The 19,885-nt window shown below is 39.2% G+C and overlaps 1 protein-coding gene across 1 annotated transcript in view; it reads right to left on the bottom strand.

The window, feature by feature from the left end:
• The window catches only part of CSNK1G1 (casein kinase 1 gamma 1), a 177,186-nt gene that overhangs the window by 12,866 nt on the left and 144,435 nt on the right, over window positions 1-19,885 (bottom strand). Inside the window, exons 10-11 of the mRNA XM_041731455.1 lie at window positions 11,943-12,121; window positions 298-404 (exon numbers count right to left, since the gene is read on the bottom strand). Of these exons, the coding sequence (XP_041587389.1) occupies window positions 298-404; window positions 11,943-12,121 (286 nt within the window). The remainder of the gene's footprint in view (window positions 1-297; window positions 405-11,942; window positions 12,122-19,885) is intronic.

The raw sequence follows: 19,885 nt of genomic DNA, 5'->3' as shown, positions 1-19,885 counted from the left end.
AAGCTCCAGGAACCCAAGAGGCTCAGGACTGCTACCTGTTCTAGCTTTTACACCATGATTCTTTTAGTTCACTAGGTCTTTTGCCCCATGCGGACTAGAAAAATGCAATGGCCTTCCCAGAAATCACAGCTAATGAGGGCAGAAGCAGCCTTAAGTACCATGCAAAAAATAAAATAGTCAAAGGAAGAAAGCTGAGGACACAAGCATGAGGAATCTGGTCTGAGATGCACAGCACATAGAAAGGAAAAGAGATTTTTCAACCTAGGACTCAAGAGCCCCCTTAAAAGATGAACGTACTTAGCTTCCTCGACTACCTCCACCTCGGCATGAGCTGTGATTGGTGCATTGGAGTGGGCTCCCGTGGGGTCATCGACATTCAGCTCACCATTGGTTGAGCTAACCACCTGCAACAAAAAGATGGAGTGTGACAGACATCATGGCAACAGGAGCCTCCTGCCAGCACCAGAGAAGGTCCCTAAGGGGGTCTCTAACTAGTCTATAACTTAGATACTAACCAGTCAGTGTCTGGAATACTTGTTTTCCTGAGCTGAGGGGCCAGATGTCCTCATTTAGGTAAGGTTCCCAGGCCATATCATGAGAGGACACAAAATGCAACGATGTGATCCTATAATAACTTCTATATTGAAAGCCTACTCTGTGTCAGCACTCTGCTACACTGTGGGTAAATTTAATCTTCACAAAAAGACTATGAAATAGGTCACATTACTCTAATTCTACCTCTCTCAGTTTATTATGCTAGAATTATAAATAGACTCAGTGATGATGCTGAAAAAAATTCTAAAATGGAAATTAATAGTGGGCATCAGAAACTGTAAGTAATCACACTTTCCTTCAGAAATTTCTTCATGGCTTTGACCACTGGTTTGAAGTTACTCAAATAACAAGACTGCCGGATCCTCTCTGTCTCGTGAGAGGACAGACGGTAAGGAAACGCTTTTCCTTGGAAGACCAGTCTTATTTCAACAACCTTTATTTCAGGTTCACTGTCATCCCATTTCTCACTGATGGTCCCCGAATTGTAACTGAAGGCTCTCACTCCTGTCATCTGGTTAATGTGGACCCGATCAGGCTTCTCTTGCTTGTGCAGCTGCTTCTGTCACCTGGTTTCATTTCCACATGATTCCTGCTTATGTGGGTGCTGGGAAGTGGGAAAAGGGACCCCGCTGGACAAACCACTCTGCTGTTAAAGATCTTGGCTGAAACATGGGAGAGAACCACAAAATAGGATGAACGGTTCGGATATCATATGACCTTGGGTAAGTAACTTCTATTTGAGATGGTTTCTTACAGGTTGATGGGAAAATTACACAAGCGAATGTATGACATGGTGTCCGGTACAATACCTGGCACACAATATGGTAGCACAGCATACATAGTAACTATGAAATGCGTTCTAGGATTAGTCAGCCCTGGAATTGAACCCTAGCTCCACCACTTACTTGCTGTGAGTCCTTGGGCGAGATCCTCAATCTTTCTGTGCCTAAGCTTTCTAATCTGTAAAATGGGGAAACAGTGCTGCTTACCTGATAGGGTTACTGTGCAGACAATGCACACCCAGTGTTTAGCCTATGGTACATGGTAATGGCTCAGTAAGTGTTCATACTACTGTTATTCTCCCTCCACAAATGTTTATTCTTATCTCCCTCTAGATCTGGGGTCCTCACCAGCAGCTTATTTGAAAAAATTTCCTGCATAGTCATAAAAGGGCAGGAGGAAATGTTTAGTATAAGGGATCTTTGGGGGTATTTATTCAAAGAATAAAGGGCACACAAGGGAAAACTCTGCTTACTAGCAGTATTTACTTACCATTATTTCTAAATCAGAATATTTGTTGATCTTATTAATAATACATGCTTTAAAAAATGGAAACAATGCTGTGTGGTTAGACAAAGAAACTTACAACAATAAATTTGGACTTATCCAAGGGATCTGCTAGTGATCAAATTTAGCACCTCTGATTAAGGGAACCACTCAACTTTACTTATCTCCTGACATAATAAATATTATATAACATTATCTATGTGATATTCTTGCCAAAGAAAGTTTTACCTGGATCTAAGTATGATGGAAAAAAAAAAAAAAACAAACCCAAAACATGGGGCACTCTATAGGACAGCAAGCCTGGACTCCTCAAAAAAGACTTCTCTTAAAAAAAATTTTTCCCCTTTTAACACAGAGATGAATGTTACAGACTAGGAGAAATTAAATGACTAAGAGATTGAAAGAGACTAAAGGGTTATAAGAACTAAATGCAAATGTAAACCTCGATTAGATCCTGGACCCTATAAAATTAATCTGGGGGACAACTGGAAATGTGATAAGGATTGTAGATTAGATACTATGGAATTATTTAATTTCTTAGATATGACAACGGTGTTAGTTCCATAAAAGAATGCATTTGTTCTTAAGACACTTTGACTAAACTACTGTGAGATAAAGTGCAATCAATGTTTATAATTTACTTTCAAATATTTTAGCACACACTCTCCCCCTCACCCCCCATACCACCACCATAGAATGAAAGACATGTGGCAAAATCTTAATAATCATTAACTTGAGTTAATCTGCATGATTTGCATGCGTTCATCTGACTACCACCACCACTAACTTCTCCATAAATTTGAAAATTTCAAGAAGAAATTTGAAGTTCGGGCGATAAACAGCAAAAACAAAATTTGAGGAATGAAGGTTTGCAAATTAGAGAAGCACAGCTCCTCATGCTAATGCTGTCCTGTGAACTTCCTCAGCCTACATTTATTTCTTGGGGCACATCCTGGCTGCACACTGGCAATCATGCTGGTAAATGCATTCTGCAAGCATAAGGGCTACAGGAGAAATCATTGTAAGTTTTCTAATGAACAGCTCAGAACTAGACAAGATGTTAAATAAAATATCTTGGCCTCTACTAATATGAACAAAGCAGGGGGCAGCAAGCATCACCACTGCCAACTACTTGATGACTTTGGGTTATGGCGCCTGCCCACAGCGTCTCACATGTATGCTAATTTCTCATTGCTATGAATTGCCACTTGGCCTATTAGCAATGTTGGGCAATCTAAGGAAGAAGAGGTTATCTACATTTTACAGACTGAACATCTTATCTGTATCAGTGAGTACCTGGTCTCAAATGAATCAGGCACAAATCTAATTACCAGGTGTCTAACTTTTAACTTAACTATACCTAAAATATCCTTGGGAATCAGCGGCTACTAATCTAGGTCTTTAGAGCAACCACTTCTGAGGCTAGAGGTGCAGTTTGTCAAATCACGAACTGTTGCCTAGACACAGTGGAATTAACGCTAGAATAGGTGACCAGAAAGCTGGGTTCCAGACCTCACTTCACCATCAACCACCTCTGGCGAGCCCTGGTTTCTAATTCTGTAAGACCTGGCCAACAACCTTGGTCCTATCTACCTCATAAATACTACCTCATAAATACAATGATGTTATAGAAAGCAATTTGAAAAATTGTAAAAACAACAAAAAAACCATACACAACAACAAAAAACAAACCAAAATACCCTTATGAATATACTAAATTATTAGTATTTTAAGCAGTATCATTTTTATACCCTTTCTACTGAATTTTTAGTATAACTTCATTAAAAAATAAGCTTATTTATGTACCTAGAATACTGAAAGTTATTTTGTCATAATCACTATTAGAATTAATCCGACATTCCTCTGGCTATATCACTCACGTAAGACCAAAGCAATAGCTTAAAGGACTAACCATGAAAGAGATGAAGGTAAAGTGCTATTTGGAACTTTACTCCTCAATACTGGTAACACCTCCTTTAATAAGTAATTTAATATTTTAAGTAAAAAATTTGAGTTATTAAACTTCATTTTTCAAAACATGACCGAAGAAAAATGGGAATTATGTATCAAGGGAAGCAATACTTTAGCTGCTAATCAACATTTCAATCCTACTTCTCACAACTACATATGTGGTAATTCGGTACTTTAGATTCCCTACCTATAAAATGGGAATACTATTGACCTTAAAAAGAATTGTAAATGATTAAAAATTAGAAATATTTGAGCAAAGTAATTATTAGTTAAAAGTTAACTGTCGGGCAGTCCAGGTGGCTCACCGATTTAGCGCTGCCTTCAGCCCAGGGCATGATCCTGGAGACCTGGGATCAAGTCCTGGGTCGGGCTTCCTCTCCCTCTGCCTGTGTCTCTGTCTCTCTCTCTCTCTCTCTGTCTCTCATGAATAAATAAATAAAATCTTAAAAAAAAAAAAGTTAAATGTCATTCTTAAATCTCATGCTTTTGCTTGGTCTTGGAGCTTTCTAGATATTTTCTACACATTTTAATTTAAACAACTTTGGAATCATCTTTTTTGAAAGAAAAAATGTACTGCCTTCTTGAATTTAGATCTTCCACATTTGTAAGATCTATGGATATAGTGTAGTGGAAGGATGGGAAACATGGAGGTATAGGAGCAGGGGGGCGGGGGTCCTGCCTATTACACAGGTTCGAATAGGAGTGTCCACGTGCCTTACCAAAGCAAGCTCTTCTCATCTTGGTGCTCTGCACTCCCTACCAATAACAGAGTTTTGGTATCTGCAGGTTATCCAGGTAGGATAAGCATGGTTTGACCACATTACCTTTGGGAAGTGAGATGACTTGAAAATATGTGGGCATGGGATCCCTGGGTGGCGCAGCGGTTTGGCGCCTGCCTTTGGCCCAGGGCGCGATCCTGGAGACCCGGGATCGAATCCCACGTCAGGCTCCCAGTGCATGGAGCCTGCTTCTCCCTCTGCCTGTGTCACTGCCTTGTCTCTGCCTCTCTCTCTGTATGAGTATCATAAATAAGTAATAATAAAAAAAAGTAATTAAAAAAAATATGTGGGCATCTGTTGTGCTAGAAAAATACAGCCAATTTGGTTTGCAAAAAGCATAGCTTTTATGAGTATACGCAAACTGGGGCTACAATGAAAAAGGCAGATGTAGTAAGGAGAACCAGAACTTAATGTAATATTAGGGAAATGGTACACTTGCCTTCCTCTATCAAGGAAGCTGGCAGAACTTAGTTTTATAGGGAGTAGAGGGAGGTTGCATTTTCCAAAAGTGATGCCAGAGACTCTAATCAACTCTAATTTTAAAGATAACCCATCACAGTGGACAGTAGGAAGCACTACCCAAATGAGCACCTCTGTGTTCTAAGAACACAAATCTAATAAACTGTCCAGATATTCCTGATTATGAGGTATTTTTCTTTTAAAATTATTTAATCTTTGCATTTTCCCCTAATTAAAAGGTAAGCATGTTTATTGTAAAAAAAAATTAGAATATTAAAAAAGACTACATAAAAAGTGCAGGTTTCCAGTGACATGGCAGAGGGAAATTCAGTATCTTTCTTGAGAACAAAAGTATGCAAAATATTTACATAAAAACACTAGTAAATATTTTAGGCTTTGTGGACTATACAGTCTGTGTGGAAACTACTCAACTCTGCCATTGGTACAAGAAAGCAGACATATATAATATATAAACAAATGAGTATACTTATGTCCTAATAAAGCTTCATTTATAAAAACAAGCAGAGGGTGGGATTTGGCCCATTGGTTGTGTTTGTCCTCCCCTACTCTGCATTGTTTCTTTTTTTCTTCTGCACACACTAACATGTATGTATATTAATCCTTTTATATATAAATATTTTTGCATATATGTGTGAAAATTAAAATGGGGCCAATTTTTTTTCTTTTTCTTTTTTTTTTTTTTAAAGATTTTATTTATCTATTTGACAGAGAGAGAGCACAAGCAGGGGGAGCGGCAGGCAGAGGGAGAGAGAAGCAGACTCCCTGCCAAGCAGAGAGCTCAATGCAGGCTTGATCCCAGGACTCTGGGACCATTACCTGAGGTGAAGGCAGACACCCAACAGACTGAGCCACCCAGGTGCCACAGGTCAAATTTCATATATTGTTTTACAACTTGCTTTTTCTACAACACACCTTGGGTAATTCCCATAAGACCCAGAGATCTCTATCCACTGTATGGAAGTATTATGTTTGTTTAGTTAATGCTGAATTTTATATTATTTTTTTTAATTTTTTAAAATTTATTTATGATAGTCACAGAGAGAGAGATTGAGAGAGGCAGAGACACAGGCAGAGGGAGAAGCAGGCTCCATGCACCGGGAGCCCGACGTGGGACTTGATCCCGGGTCCCCAGGATCGCGCCCTGGGCCAAAGGCAGGCGCTAAACTGCTGTGCCACCCAGGGATCCCTTTTATATTATTTTTTAATTACTGTTGAACATTATGAACATTTAGTTGTTCATACATATGAACATTTAGTTGCATCAGATTTTCTGATATTAGAAACAAGTGGGGGCAGCCTTGGTGGCTTAGTGGTTTAGCGCCTGCCTTCGGCCCAGGGTGTGATCCTAGAGACCTGGGATCGAATCCCACATCGAGCTCCCTGCATGGAGACTGTTTCTCCCTCTGCCTGTGTCTCCCTCTCTCTCTCTCTCTGTCTCTCTCATGAATAAATAAATAAAATATTAAGAAAAAAAAAAGAAACAAGTAGCAACAAATATTCTAGAACTGCAGCATCCTTAACAATAGCTAAGCTATTGTGGCTGCTGAGCACGAAAAATGCAGCTAGTCCAAACATGTTCTGTAAGAGTAACATATACATCAGAATTCAAACACTACATTTAAAAAAAAAGGAAAATATCTCATATTTTACCCCCCAGGTTTTATTTTTAAGTAGTTTCTACATCCAATGTGGGGTTCGAACTTACAATCCTGAGATCAAGAGCCGTACACTCCACCAACTGAACAAGGCTGGGCATCCCTCTCATAACTATTTGTAATACTGACTACATGTTGAAGTATTTTAAACTAGATTAAATATGTTATTTATTATTTTTTAGATTAAATGTTATTGAAGTTAGTTTCACCTGTTTATTTTTACACTTTTAGTGTGATTACTAGAAAATTTGAAATTACAAAAATGACTCATTTCCTTTAGCAGCATTGTTCTAAAACATGAATCCTCAGTATCTGTGCATTTCTGAGGAATATTTATCTGAAACTGGATTAATTGAATCAAAAAGTGTAGATATTTAAGATTTTAAAGATAATACCAAATAATCCTCTGAAATAGTTTTAACTCCTGTTTCAACAATACTAGATGGATAAATTTCTGCAAATGTGACAGATGAAGGCTGATATGTATGTATATGCATATAAATTATTTCTACAAGGATTCGGGGTACCTAGGTAGCTTAGTCAGTTAAATGCCTTCCTTTGGCTGATGTCATGATCTCGGGGTCCTGGGATCAAGCCCTGTGCTGGGCTCCCTGATCAGCAGGGAGTCTGCTTCTCTTGCTCTCCCTCTGCCCCTATCCCCTACACTAGTGCACATTCTCTCTCTTTCAAATAAATGAATAAAATCTTAAAAATATATATTTCTACAAGGATCATTAGGAAAAATAGCAGTCTCTTTCCCACTCCACTATTTTTCCTCCTTTACAATGGATTCCTTTGGTTTTTACCTCCATATCTCTGAATAACATGCATCTTGATTCTTTATTTTTAGGCATTAGATTCACCTTTTCCATCCCTCTAGTCTTCTTCTACTATAGTTTATACTGTAATTCTGATCAGATCAATTCGTAGTTTTATATTATGACTATTAAAAACTATTTATAGCTGTGCCATAGAGTATATACCATGGTTCTTTCCTTCCCTGTATAATTTCTTGTTTTTTTAAAATATTTTATTTATTTATTTATTCATGAGAGACACAGACTGAGAGAGAGGCAGAGACACAGGCAGAGGGAGAAGCAGGCTCCACACACAGGGAGCCCGACGCGGGACCCGATCCCGGGACCCCAGGATCACACCCTGGACCGAAGGCAGGCACTAAACCGCTAGCCACCTAGGGATCCCCAATTTCTTGTTTTCCTTAGAGTTATTTATCTTTTGTCTTTTACTATTTCATTTTTAAAACCTTTTTATCTTTAAAATGTTTAAAGTATAGTTGACATATATGTTTCAGATGTACAGCATAGTAATTTAACAGTAACATACATTATAAAATGCTCTCCACGATAAGTGTAGTTCCCTCTGTCACCATACAAAATTATTACATTAAAAAAATTGTTTTAAGTAATCTCTACATCCAACATGGGATTCTTTTTTTTTTTTTTTTTTTGGAACTCTTTTTTCTTTTCTTTTTTTTTTTTTTTAAACTTTTTTCTTTAATTTTATTTATTTATGATAATCACAGAGAGAGAGAGAGGGAGAGAGAGAGGCAGAGACACAGGCAGAGGGAGAAGCAGGCTCCATGCACCGGGAGCCCGATGTGGGATTCGATCCCGGATCTCCAGGATCGTGCCCTGGGCCAAAGGCAGGCGCCAAACCGCTGCGCCACCCAGGGATCCCCCAACATGGGATTCAAACTCACAACCCTGATATCAAGAGCCAGACGCTCTACCCATTGAGCTAGCTGAGTGGCCCCAAAGTTATTACATCACTGACTATATTCCCTGTGCCGTACTTTTCATCCCTGTGACTTGTTTCTTTTCTTTTTTTCTTTTTTAGAGAGAAAGTGAGCAGGGGCTGGGGTGCAGAGGGGGAGAGGGGAGCGCATCTTAGGCAGACTCCATGAGCAGCTCAGAGCCTGACGTGGGGCTAGATTTCATGACCCTGAGATTATGACCTGAGCCCAAATCAAGAGTTGGATGCTTAACTGACTAAGCCACCCAAGTACCCCAGCTTATTTATTTTCCAACGGGAAGTATGTATCTCTTAATCCTCTTAACCTCTTTTGCCTCCTCTTTAGCAACTACCAATTTGTTCTCATATTTATAAGTCGGTTTCTTGTTCATTTGTTTTGTTTTTTTGATTCCATAGATAAGGGCAACATATGGTATTTGTCTTTTTCAGTTTGACTTATTGCACTTAGCACAAAAGCCTCTAGTCCACCCATGTTGTCAAAAATGGCAAGACTTCATTTTTATGGCCAAGTAATATGCATGTGCACACATACACTACATCTTCTTTATCCATTCATCTATCCATGGACACTTAGATTGCTTCCATATCTTGGCTACTGTAAGTAATGCTTCAATAAACAGAAGGGTGCATGTATCTTTTTGAATTAGTGTTTTCATTTTCTTTGTATAAATATCCAGAAGTGAAATTACTGGGTTACAAGGTAACTCTATTTTTTATTATTTTTTTAAAGATTTTATTTACTCATTCATGAGAGACACAAACACAGAGGCAGAGACATAGGCAGAAGGAGAAGCATGCTTCATGCAGTAAGCCCAACATAGGACTTGATCCCGGAACCCCAGGATCATGCCCTGAGCCAAAGGCAAATGCTCAACTGCTGAGCCACCCAGGCATTCCTATTTTTTATTTTTTTGAAGAAATATTTTCTACCATTTTAACCTCTTTCTTTTCTCTACTTTCTGGGAGGCTTTCTTAAACTATCTCAAACTCTTGAGCTTTAAGTTATCACGTTCTTAATTTCTAAGAGCTCTCTTTTTTTTATTTGCTCTTAAATGTTCCTTTTTATTTTTTATTTTTTTAGATTTTTTTATTTGTTCATCAGAGACACAGAAAGAGAGAGGCAGAGACACAGGCAGACAGAGAGGCAGAGAAAGAGAAGCAGGTTCCATGCAGAGAGCCCAATGTGGGACTTGATCCCAGGTCTCCAGGATCACACCCTGGGCCGAAGGCAGGCGTCAAACCACCGAGCCACCTAAGTGTCCCAGAATGTTCCTTTTTTTTTTTTTCAGAATGTTCCTTTTTAAAATAGCATCCTGAGGTGCCTGGTTCAGGATATGATCTCAGGTCGTAAGATCAAGCCCCATGTTGGGCTCTGCACTGTGCATGGAGCCTGCTTAAGAGTCTCTTTCAGGGTACCTGGTGGCTCAATCAGTTAGGTGATTGCCTTTAGGTCAGGTTGTGACCCTGGGGTCCTGGGCTAGAGCCCTGCATCTGGCTCTCTGTTCAACGGGGAGCCTGCTTCTCCTTCTCCCTCTACTGCTTGCCCTGCTTGTTCTCTCCCTCTCTCTCAAATAAATAAAATATTAAAAACAAAAACAAAAAGATTCTCTCTTTCGGGATACCTGAGTGGCTCAGCTGGTTAAGCATCTATGGACTCTTGATTTTGGTTCAAGTCATGATGTCAGGGTTGTGAGATCAAGCCAGTGTTGGGCTCCATGCTCAGCAGGGAGTCTGCTTGAGATTCTCTCTCTCCCTGTGCCCCTCCCCCACCAATCCCCACCATTCTCTCTCTCAAAAAAAAAAAAGAAAAAGAAAAAGTGGGAGACTGCAAAGAGTACGGGGTGGGACTTTTTTTTTTTCCCAGGGGTGGGACTTTTAAGTATGGATCACACATTAATTCAATGTTCCTTTTCTTCAATATAGCTCCTCACCCCCAAATGTGCTCATTTCCCCCAATTGTTATACCCTCTATTTTACCCTTGCCAAAGAATAAATCTTTGGTCTTTGCTAGGGATGGGGAGAACATCTAGGGATCTCTGGCTTCTTAGAAAACAGACTTTTAACCACTATTTTAGCACATGGCCCTCCACACCAACTTCCCCTTGTAAAAAGCCAACTTCTGAGTCTTTGGAGGATTACTCAGTGAAAATAGGCTCTATTGGCTCAGAATTCAGTTTTCTTGGGACTCCTAAGTCATTGAATAATTGCCTATGTGCTTTCTAGCATGTCACATTTTATTGGTATTGCTTCATATGTTTTTTCTCTCCTTGTATGGAATCATGCCTTTCAAAAAAAGCCTTTTATCATTCTTTTAGCGCTGTTTCAGGTGAAGGTGAGAGCAGATCTTTGAGTTCAATCCATCATTATTACCTAGATGTTCTTATGAGTTTTTTTTTAACAGAACCAACAGCTGTCTCCTGACTTCCTGTGAATAACACAGTGTTCATGAATCACTCCATGTAAAAAACATATTCTAGACAATCAAGCCTATCAAAATGCATTTCTACATGCAAAAGGTTTGTCTATCCTTTTATATGATTTGGTGGCTCTGAGTTTACTTATGTGCCCCAGCTGATAGTGTCACTTAACAGTATGAGAGACATATTTGAATTAAGATTATTAAAAGAGTAACATATAAAAGTAAAGAAACACAGATGTTCTTAAGTACAAGAGACAACAGAGCTTCAAAATAGTCCAAATGAGGGATCCCTGGGTGGCGCAGCGGTTTGGCGCCTGCCTTTGGCCCAGGGCGCGATCCTGGAGACCGGGGATCGAATCCCACATCAGGCTCCCGGTGCATGGAGCCTGCTTCTCCCTCCGCCTGTGTCTCTGCCTCTCTCTCTCTCTCTGTGACTATCATAAATAAATAAAAAATTAAAAAAAAAAAATTTAAAATAGTCCAAATGAAATCAGAAATAATTCTCTAAGACCACACTTACTCCAGAAGGAAAAAAGAAACAACCCAACCTCTTGGGTACCCACTCAGAAATGACTTTGACCAATTAACATCTTCATTTTATGTGCTAAGGCACATACATCATGGAATGAGCTACATATGCAGTCTCTATCCGAAAAAATACTTATTTTCTATATTTCGAGTCTGTAAAATTCACATACTAGACACTAACATACTTCTACCTTGACATTATTTTTATGGTTTATCATGAGTAGATCAAGGTTGTAAGATTTGTTTAACCAGAAACCAGTTCAGAAATCATATAGATGTTTCTTAGTCAATGACAACAACCAATAATCATCTCAACAAGTGATTCTTACAAGTCCACTTAGGCAGAAAATCAGCATACAGATATTGAGTTAACTATAGAGGCAGCTCAACCTTACAGCAATTTCCTTTCTAAAAGAACCAAAGTTTCAGAAGCAAGTCAACATTCCACCAGCCAAGCTGAAAAGGCCAGGAAAGGGCAATAAAGGCAGTAAGTACCTGCACTGATCCCCCATGGCGGTCTGCAGCCAAGTGAGACGTCAGGTACGAGGTATTGGTCTGCCGGCTGGGCTGGATTTCCCACTCTCCTCGGCGCTCTGACGATGCAGTCTGCTCAGGCATTAGGAAGCATGAGAGCAAGATATGGAAGGAAAGGTGAAGCAACAGCAAGCAATAACAAAATCAAGTACATTAGTGTCCCTGAGTGTTTTGTTTTCATTTTGGATTTTAAACTAACAACCGCTGCAAAGCACTGAGAAAAAGTTAGCTTGGCTACATTCATTTCAGCCTAATGAGCCAATACATCACAGTCTATAGCACACCAACCTCACCCAGACACAAAAAAACAATAATCACCAAAAGTGGGGTAGGGGGATCACCAAAAGCTGAAATCAATTTTAGCTTCCATATTAGTAAAATTTCAGTAGCCACTAAGCAGACCAAATTTAGAACGTTAATACTGTTGGACAAAGGAACAATCATACTTACAAATCATTTCACTGATTAAAGATCTACCTAAATAGACAGTAGTCAATACAGAAAATTCCTAGCATTATGAATCAAGATAATATGGCTTTTCCTTAAATAGGGAGCCCACCACTCTCAAAATAAACCTCTATAAGACTTTCAACTAAGATAAAATGAGCAGTGGCAGTGGCTGGAATAAGCTTTCTTCTCTAAGAGGATGAAAAAAAATGTATCTTTCAATACAGGTTCATGGGTCAAGAAATATGAAAAGATGAAGGTGGGTAAGGCTACAATGTTTACCTGATTCCTCTAGATAATGGCCTCTAGTCTGGAATTAGAAATAGTTTTAGATATGACTACTACGAATTGCTTTCTTCTAGAAAGCAAAAGGCAGATCTTTCCCCAGCAAAAGGAGGGCTTCCAATCCAAAATGTTTTTGGGTTCTGCTTTCAGTTCTGCTGTCATTCAGGCTCTCTTCATTCCTTCTTTACCTGTTCTTTAGATCTCACACTATTCTGATCTTGCTCATTTGTGATTTTTGTTCTGAAGAATCTGTTTAGGTGCCTCTTCCCCTGTACCAGATGGCTGAGGAGGTGTTAACATCATGATGCTCAGCTGTAACAGTCCTAAGGCTCTACAAAATGAAAAATGAGGAGTTGGAGAGGCAGCAATGAGGGATTAGTAAATCAAATTTTAATTGCTGCTGATATAAACAACAGCAGGGGTTGGGATATGATATTGCTGCTCTGCATGAATACCAGCAGGGATGCAATAAATCTTAGAGATGCTCACAGCTATCAAAGTTGTATTTTATAAAAAAGAAACGGTAAAGGAAAGAAGTAGTGGTTTGAGGCTCATACTTTCCCTCTCCTGTATCTCATGGACAAGAGTTGTTTAAAGTTCCTCTGTAACTTACCAAAAAGGCTTTTTCCATTAAAACAGAACCAAAACAAAACCTGAGCCTCATATACCAGCTACAATTTATTCATCTTTATTAATGGAATATGAAGTACTGTAAAGGATCCTGGCCATGTTTCCTGATATTTCTCGGGGAATGAGCATATTCTGTAAGGAAGCAGCTGTATTAACTTACTTGCTAAATTCTCTAACAAAAGAGGGGTTTGGTTTTATACCACTAGTCACATCTGAGAAATCAAAGCTACCCAAAAAACCCGCCCTTCAGACTATTTCTGCTCACAGAAGTTCAGATGTTTCATTTTCAAAAATAAGACTGTAGTTTATAACATAATAACTTTTATAAACTTACTGACAGTATCATATCCTCAGAGCACTTAATCTCGTATCTTCTTACTACTAGAGATTTGAGAATAAATATGGGTTTATTGTTTATTTATTTTTTATTTTTTTTTTAATTTTTATTTATTTATGATAGTCACACAGAGAGAGAGAGAGAGAGAGAGGCAGAGACACAGGCAGAGGGAGAAGCAGGCTCCATGCACCGGGAGCCGATGTGGGATTCGATCCCGGGTCTCCAGGATCACGCCCTGGGCCAAAGGCAGGCGCCAAACCGCTGCGCCACCCAGGGATCCCCTATTGTTTATTTTTTAAAGTAATCTCTATACCCAATATTGGGCTTGAACTCACAATCCCAAGATCAAGAGTTGCATTCTCTACTGAATGAGCCCGCCCAGGCACCATAAGATTAAATCTGTTCTAATACTATAGGTAAAACCCATAACTATTACCCATTAGTGATAGCTTCTTCAGTTCTCTCTAGGACTTTACCGTTTTTTAAAAAATTTTTAAAAGATTAAAAAAAATTATTTATCCATGAGAGACAGAGAGAGAGAGAGGCAGAGACAAAGGCAGAGGGAGAAGCAGGCTCCATGCAGGGAGCCTGATGTGGGACTCGACCCCAGGTCTCCAGGATCACGCTCTGGGCTGAAGGCGGCGCTAAACCGCTGAGCCACCCGGGCTGCCCAACTTTACCTTTTGTAATATTTATTAAGTAGGATATTTAAGCTCCTAAACTACTATGAAGAACGGTCAGTTTTCAAAAAATTTAAATATTTAAACAATATCCAGACACTTAAAAGCCACTTGGTGTTGTTTTGAGTTCTAGGATACATGTTAAGTATGATTACTTCTTTCACGAATGCTGTTTTGCACTTGTTCTTAAGGCAGATAAAGCTTTGAAAATGGCAAGAAATGTACATAAAACACTCATATACTTTTAAGCTTAACAAAATCTGAACAGCTGATCAACAATTATTTCCATTTTTACTGAAACACATATCAGAAGTCTGGTTTGATGCCCCTATCTGATTCACAGGACAGTGTACTATTTATACTCATTCTAGTTAAATACATAATTTGTTGGAGGAGTTAACATTTTTGTGTAGATTTTGAAAATAGAAGACACTTTCCAAAGGCCAAAACATCATACTCCATCTCTATTATCAAAGCAGTGTGTTATTTATCTTTTAAAAAGAGAAAAACAATGTTAACTGCTTCATAAATGCTTCCACAGTGATGAATGAAGAACATACCACACCATACTACTGCCCTCCAATGCCTTCTATATCCACCGAAAGCAACAAAATCAAGAGAGAGATATCAATCTGAGGTTGCTGGTTTATCACACTGGGAATTACTCTTCATCACAATACTAAACTCTATGGCTATTCTCTTCTAGAATTTAAAGACTAGGACTGGTATATAGAAGTTGATATAGTAGAAAGGGTCATTTGTCAGTTTTAGAAAGCAACCGAGTACCCAGGAACTAGAAGAAACCGGGGAATTGTGACAAGTACAGTATGCTGCTAATGTACCTGAATGGCAGCCTAAGCAATGCTGTGTACACACGATTATGACTGGGCATAATCTGCACAGGATATAGCCATACCAGTAGAGGAGATCAACATGTAAATTCTTCACTCTCCAAGACCACTCATGTACATATATCTATCTAACAGGCAATCAGGAGCTTCCATGGACAGAAAAGTCACTGGGCAAGATCAGTCCCTCTGCATTACTTAAAAGGCAAAGGTCCACATGGAGTGTGAAAATCCCCGAAGGCAGGAGCAGGAATCTCAAGCACTGGGAATTCTTTGGGGGAACACTTTAAAATCTTCTGCGGTGATTGCATTACCTGTGTGGAAATGTTTGATTTACTGTCCGGAAGGTGAATGTGGTGATCACATTCAAATCAGAAAGCAGTGACCCAGCAGAGCATAAATCAAAGACAAAGCTAACAAAAGTTACTTAAGGGGAAATTGAGAGGAGCCCAGTGTAAAAAGTCAAAACCACCACATATGCTGTCAGGCAGAGGAAATGAATCTTTCCCTGCAGTCATCTGGCCAGGATTAAAGGACAGACAGTAGGGAGGAGGACACTAACAAGAGGGCAGGAAAATATAGTCTGGAGACACCCCAGGTACCACCTCCATCTATGGCTTGAAAATCATTTCCAATTTTTATTGAAGATAAAGCTCCTGTTCTCAAGTAAAAGGCAGGCAAATATTTTTCTTCTGTTGCAGCAAATAAATCACTGAATCATATTCTTTATATAAAGTTATATAGTCACTTCAAAAAATTAACTTTGATTACACTTATAAAGAACTTTCTACATTTCACTTCATGGCTCCCAAAGTTTTTTTTTTTTTTTAAGATTTTTAAAAAATTTATTTATTCATAGAGATGGAGAGAGAGAGAGAGAGAGAGGCAGAGACACAGGCAGAGGGAGAAGCAGGCTCCATGCAGAGAGCCTGACATGGGACTCCATCCAGGGTCTCCAGGATCATGCCCTGGGCTGCAGACGGGGCTAAACCGCTGCGCCACCGGGGCTGCCAGGGTCCCGAAGTATTTTAAAAGGTGCCACCTATACAGAACATTTTGGCCTTCCATGTCAGTCTTCCAGGCCTCATTAATAATTAGTCTTCAACTATAGTTAACAAGAATAGGGACTGAATAGTGCTAAAAAGTTCATAATGGATACACTAGGTTATACCGTCTTACCACACTTCCATGCTTAAAAAAATTTTTTTTTTTAAGTAGCAGGGGTAAGATGGAGGAAGAAAGAATGGAGCAGGAAGCATCTCAAGATTTTTTTTGGAGTATGTTATATCTTAGATATGAAATTTTAAAAAGCTGGCAAGGTTACTGAAGTATATACTTTAACAAAATTAAAAACTTCCTTCTGTGAAACTCATGAAATACAACCAATTTCCTATGCCAGACAGGGATTATTCCATGCTGTCATGTGTGCAAACAATGCCTTCTTGTATTCTACAAACTTGGTATCAAATATCAGGGATGTTTGAGAATCACTGATAACAACCTAGAAGGGATTATTCCCAAGTTCAATACTACGTAGGCCCACAGAGCTAGTATTATCAACTCTGTGAAGCTCCCAGAAAAATCACAGGAACCATTCAATAGGTCTACAACTGTCTACTTAGATCCTGTCCTATTCTTATTCAAAACGGTATAAAGTGCTTGTGCCCCTCCCCGCGCACCCTCCCCCAGAGAAGGATGACTTATTTAGGTAGGATTTCTCCAGAATCTCCTCCTACAAAGGAGGTGCCTCAGAACACAGGATTTATGCTGAAATACAAAATATTGAAGACTGCACAAAGAAAACTTTTATTACAGAATAGAGAATTAGAGCAGACCTGAGTGTCAGCAACTAAGTGCCAGAATGGGAGAAGGTAAGAAAAGGATTGTATTGCAGTTTTACACTTCCTTGTTTCAGTGTCCACCTTGGGGTAAAGGTCTCAGAAATGAGGAGAGACAGCCTCATTCTGCAGACGGCTCTATGCTGGAGGGTGACAGGGCAAGTATGCAATCTACACCAGAGTTCCTAAACAGCAGGTAGTAAGTTAGGAAACTACATACAGGTCAGAGAAAGGCAAATTCTCTCTGAACACACTCATCTGTCCCTCTAACTAGCAAACTGTGAACCTTGCTGAAAACAAAGTAGTTCTCTGTCAAAGGAAAGGAATGGAAAATTAATCAACTTTTGTTTTTTCTCAAGCTACTAGCCTTTCAAAAGAATATATAAAGATATTCATTTTAGGAAGATCTCTGACCATCATGGCTATTTAGCAATCTGGCTTAATCTTTTCTTTGGAAAAGTTATAACAAGCTCAACAAGCACAGCACCACGTATACTTTTCTAAGGCTATACATTCCTTAAATCTAATCTCTTGGAGTCTAGACACAAACAAACAAATCTGAACCAGATTTTTTTTTTTAAAATAATCTCTAAATCCAACATGGAGCTCGAACTCAAACCCCTAGGATCAATAGCTGTATGCTCTACCAACTAAGCTGTAAGCCAGCGAGGTGTCTCTCAACCTCTCTTTTACTGGGGGCACATCTTCAGAACTCAACATGATTTGACCCTTTTAAGTTTTATTGTTTATTTCTTGTGTGTACTGAATTAGTTTAAATATGGTTCTTCTAGAAGGATGAAGGACCAATTTTTCTGACATTGGATTCATATTTTCCTGCCTCGTCAAACTTGAGAATTTGTAAGTGAACAGTTCACCTAGTAAAAAAATTACAAAAAGTAAATTCTTCCCTTTAAACATATACTGTACATATAAAGACGAGTAAGTACCATTCAATATTATCATAGTAGGATGCACATCTGAGTTTAATAATTCTTGACGGCCACTGTGATTCTTTCCAACCTCAAAACAGATCTGTTCTCCCTAACCTTGTAAGTCAAGTACCCCTTCTTTATATGCTGACGGAAAACCTACATAACTATCAAAATTGCTGAACCATGGTAGCATGTGTATAGCATTTACCTGAGTAAGGACGGTCACAGGCTTAGATTCAGCAAGAGCAGGAAGCTTACTGCTGCGTGAACATTCTAGTCGATGCAATATTCTATATTAAGCATGTTGAGCAAACACACTGAATAAAACCTTCCACAGTGCAATATACTGCATTCCAATAATAGATCTCTGGATAATGGCAAGACTTACTTCCTGATCGCACTTGCAAAGAAAAGCTTTGTCAGGTAGAAAGAGGCAAAACTATTTCTCACCCCCTTCCTGATGGATGGTAAAGCAGAATTCTTTAGAGAGGAACCACAGTCATGGCAAGATTTACCATCTTTGGATTTGGGAAAGGACAAATACCAAGGGGAAAATGACGGTAAAGACAAAAGTTCCCAATGAATTTGAAATCATAGTTCTGTACCTCGGTGATTGGGTGATATTTATGTTATTACTCTGCATCAACAGCCTACTGTGTTTTTTTTGAATACCCTTCCCCTTTAGTAGACAACCTTGCCCTACTTTGTCGGCAGAATGGCTCTTTGTGGAAACAGAAAACAAGTACGAAGAAAAGCTTACAATTTATTTTTCATGGAAGGTTAAGTAAAAATCTTTATTTTAAACAAACATCTGTCTTCATCTATGCTCTTAATTTGACAGATTCATTCATTCAAGCAATTACTTATCAAGTGTCTACTCTTCCAGACATTATTTTAGGTGTTAGGGAGATAACAGTGAATGAAACAATAAAAATCTCTACCCTTACTTACCGGCTTACATCTGAGAAAGCTGAGCCCCACCCCAAAAGTTATATGTCCCATGGCCAAAGCACTGGGATAAGCTAAAACCAAGTCCTGAGCTCCTCTTCTTTTTCCTCCTACTCTAAGTATGGGACTAAACAGAGTCAGCCAATCCCCAGGATCACTCTCTTACCACAACTGAAGAGTAGATTTACCCAGAATAAGGAAGCTCTTCTGGCATTATCATCAATGTCAAATGCATGTTCGGACTTCCAAATATGTCACATTCATTCATTCATTATTATTTTGAGAGCCCTTCTCTGCCTGCTAGCCATCTTTTTTTTTTTTAAGATTTTATTTATTTATTCATAAGACACACACACACACACACACACACACACACACACACACAGAGGCAGAGACACAGGCAGAGGGAGAAGCAGGCTCCATGCAGGGAGCCTGACGTGGGACTCGATCCCGGGACTCCAGGATCACGCTCTGGGCTAAAGGCGGCGCTAAACCGCTGAGCTACCTGGGCTGCCCTGCTAGCCATCTTCAGCTAGAATACACTCCTAGTATTTGAAACTCCAGATGCCTAAATTCAAATTTCAAGTAAGTCTCTCCTCCAACTTCCCCATTTCTAGGAATCATACCACCCTGCTTCCAAATTACTGGGACTTCAAAATCTCAGCAACAGCTCTGACTCCTCCTTCTCCTTCAACCTTGACATACATGTGGGTTCCCAAGTCTGGTAGATCACACCCATATATCATTTCTCAGTTCTATTTCATTTTCGTGATCACAGCCCATGTAGGGTCCCTTTACCTCTGAAGGAGATGCACTATGTTCTTCTTAGTGTCTCCATGCCAGCTGCCAGGCTGTTATCACCTTCTATGCCAAAAGACTTCTAGAGGAAAGCTTTGATCATATCAGCCCTCTGTTCAAAAACCTTTAGTAACTATTCCCTACTGAAATTAAGTATCAAC

Source organism: Vulpes lagopus, chromosome 2, assembly GCF_018345385.1.
Source record: "Vulpes lagopus strain Blue_001 chromosome 2, ASM1834538v1, whole genome shotgun sequence".
Taxonomy (NCBI): Eukaryota; Metazoa; Chordata; class Mammalia; order Carnivora; family Canidae; genus Vulpes; species Vulpes lagopus.
Note: the sequence above shows the minus strand (reverse complement) of the source record. Positions and strands in the feature narration are given on the sequence as shown.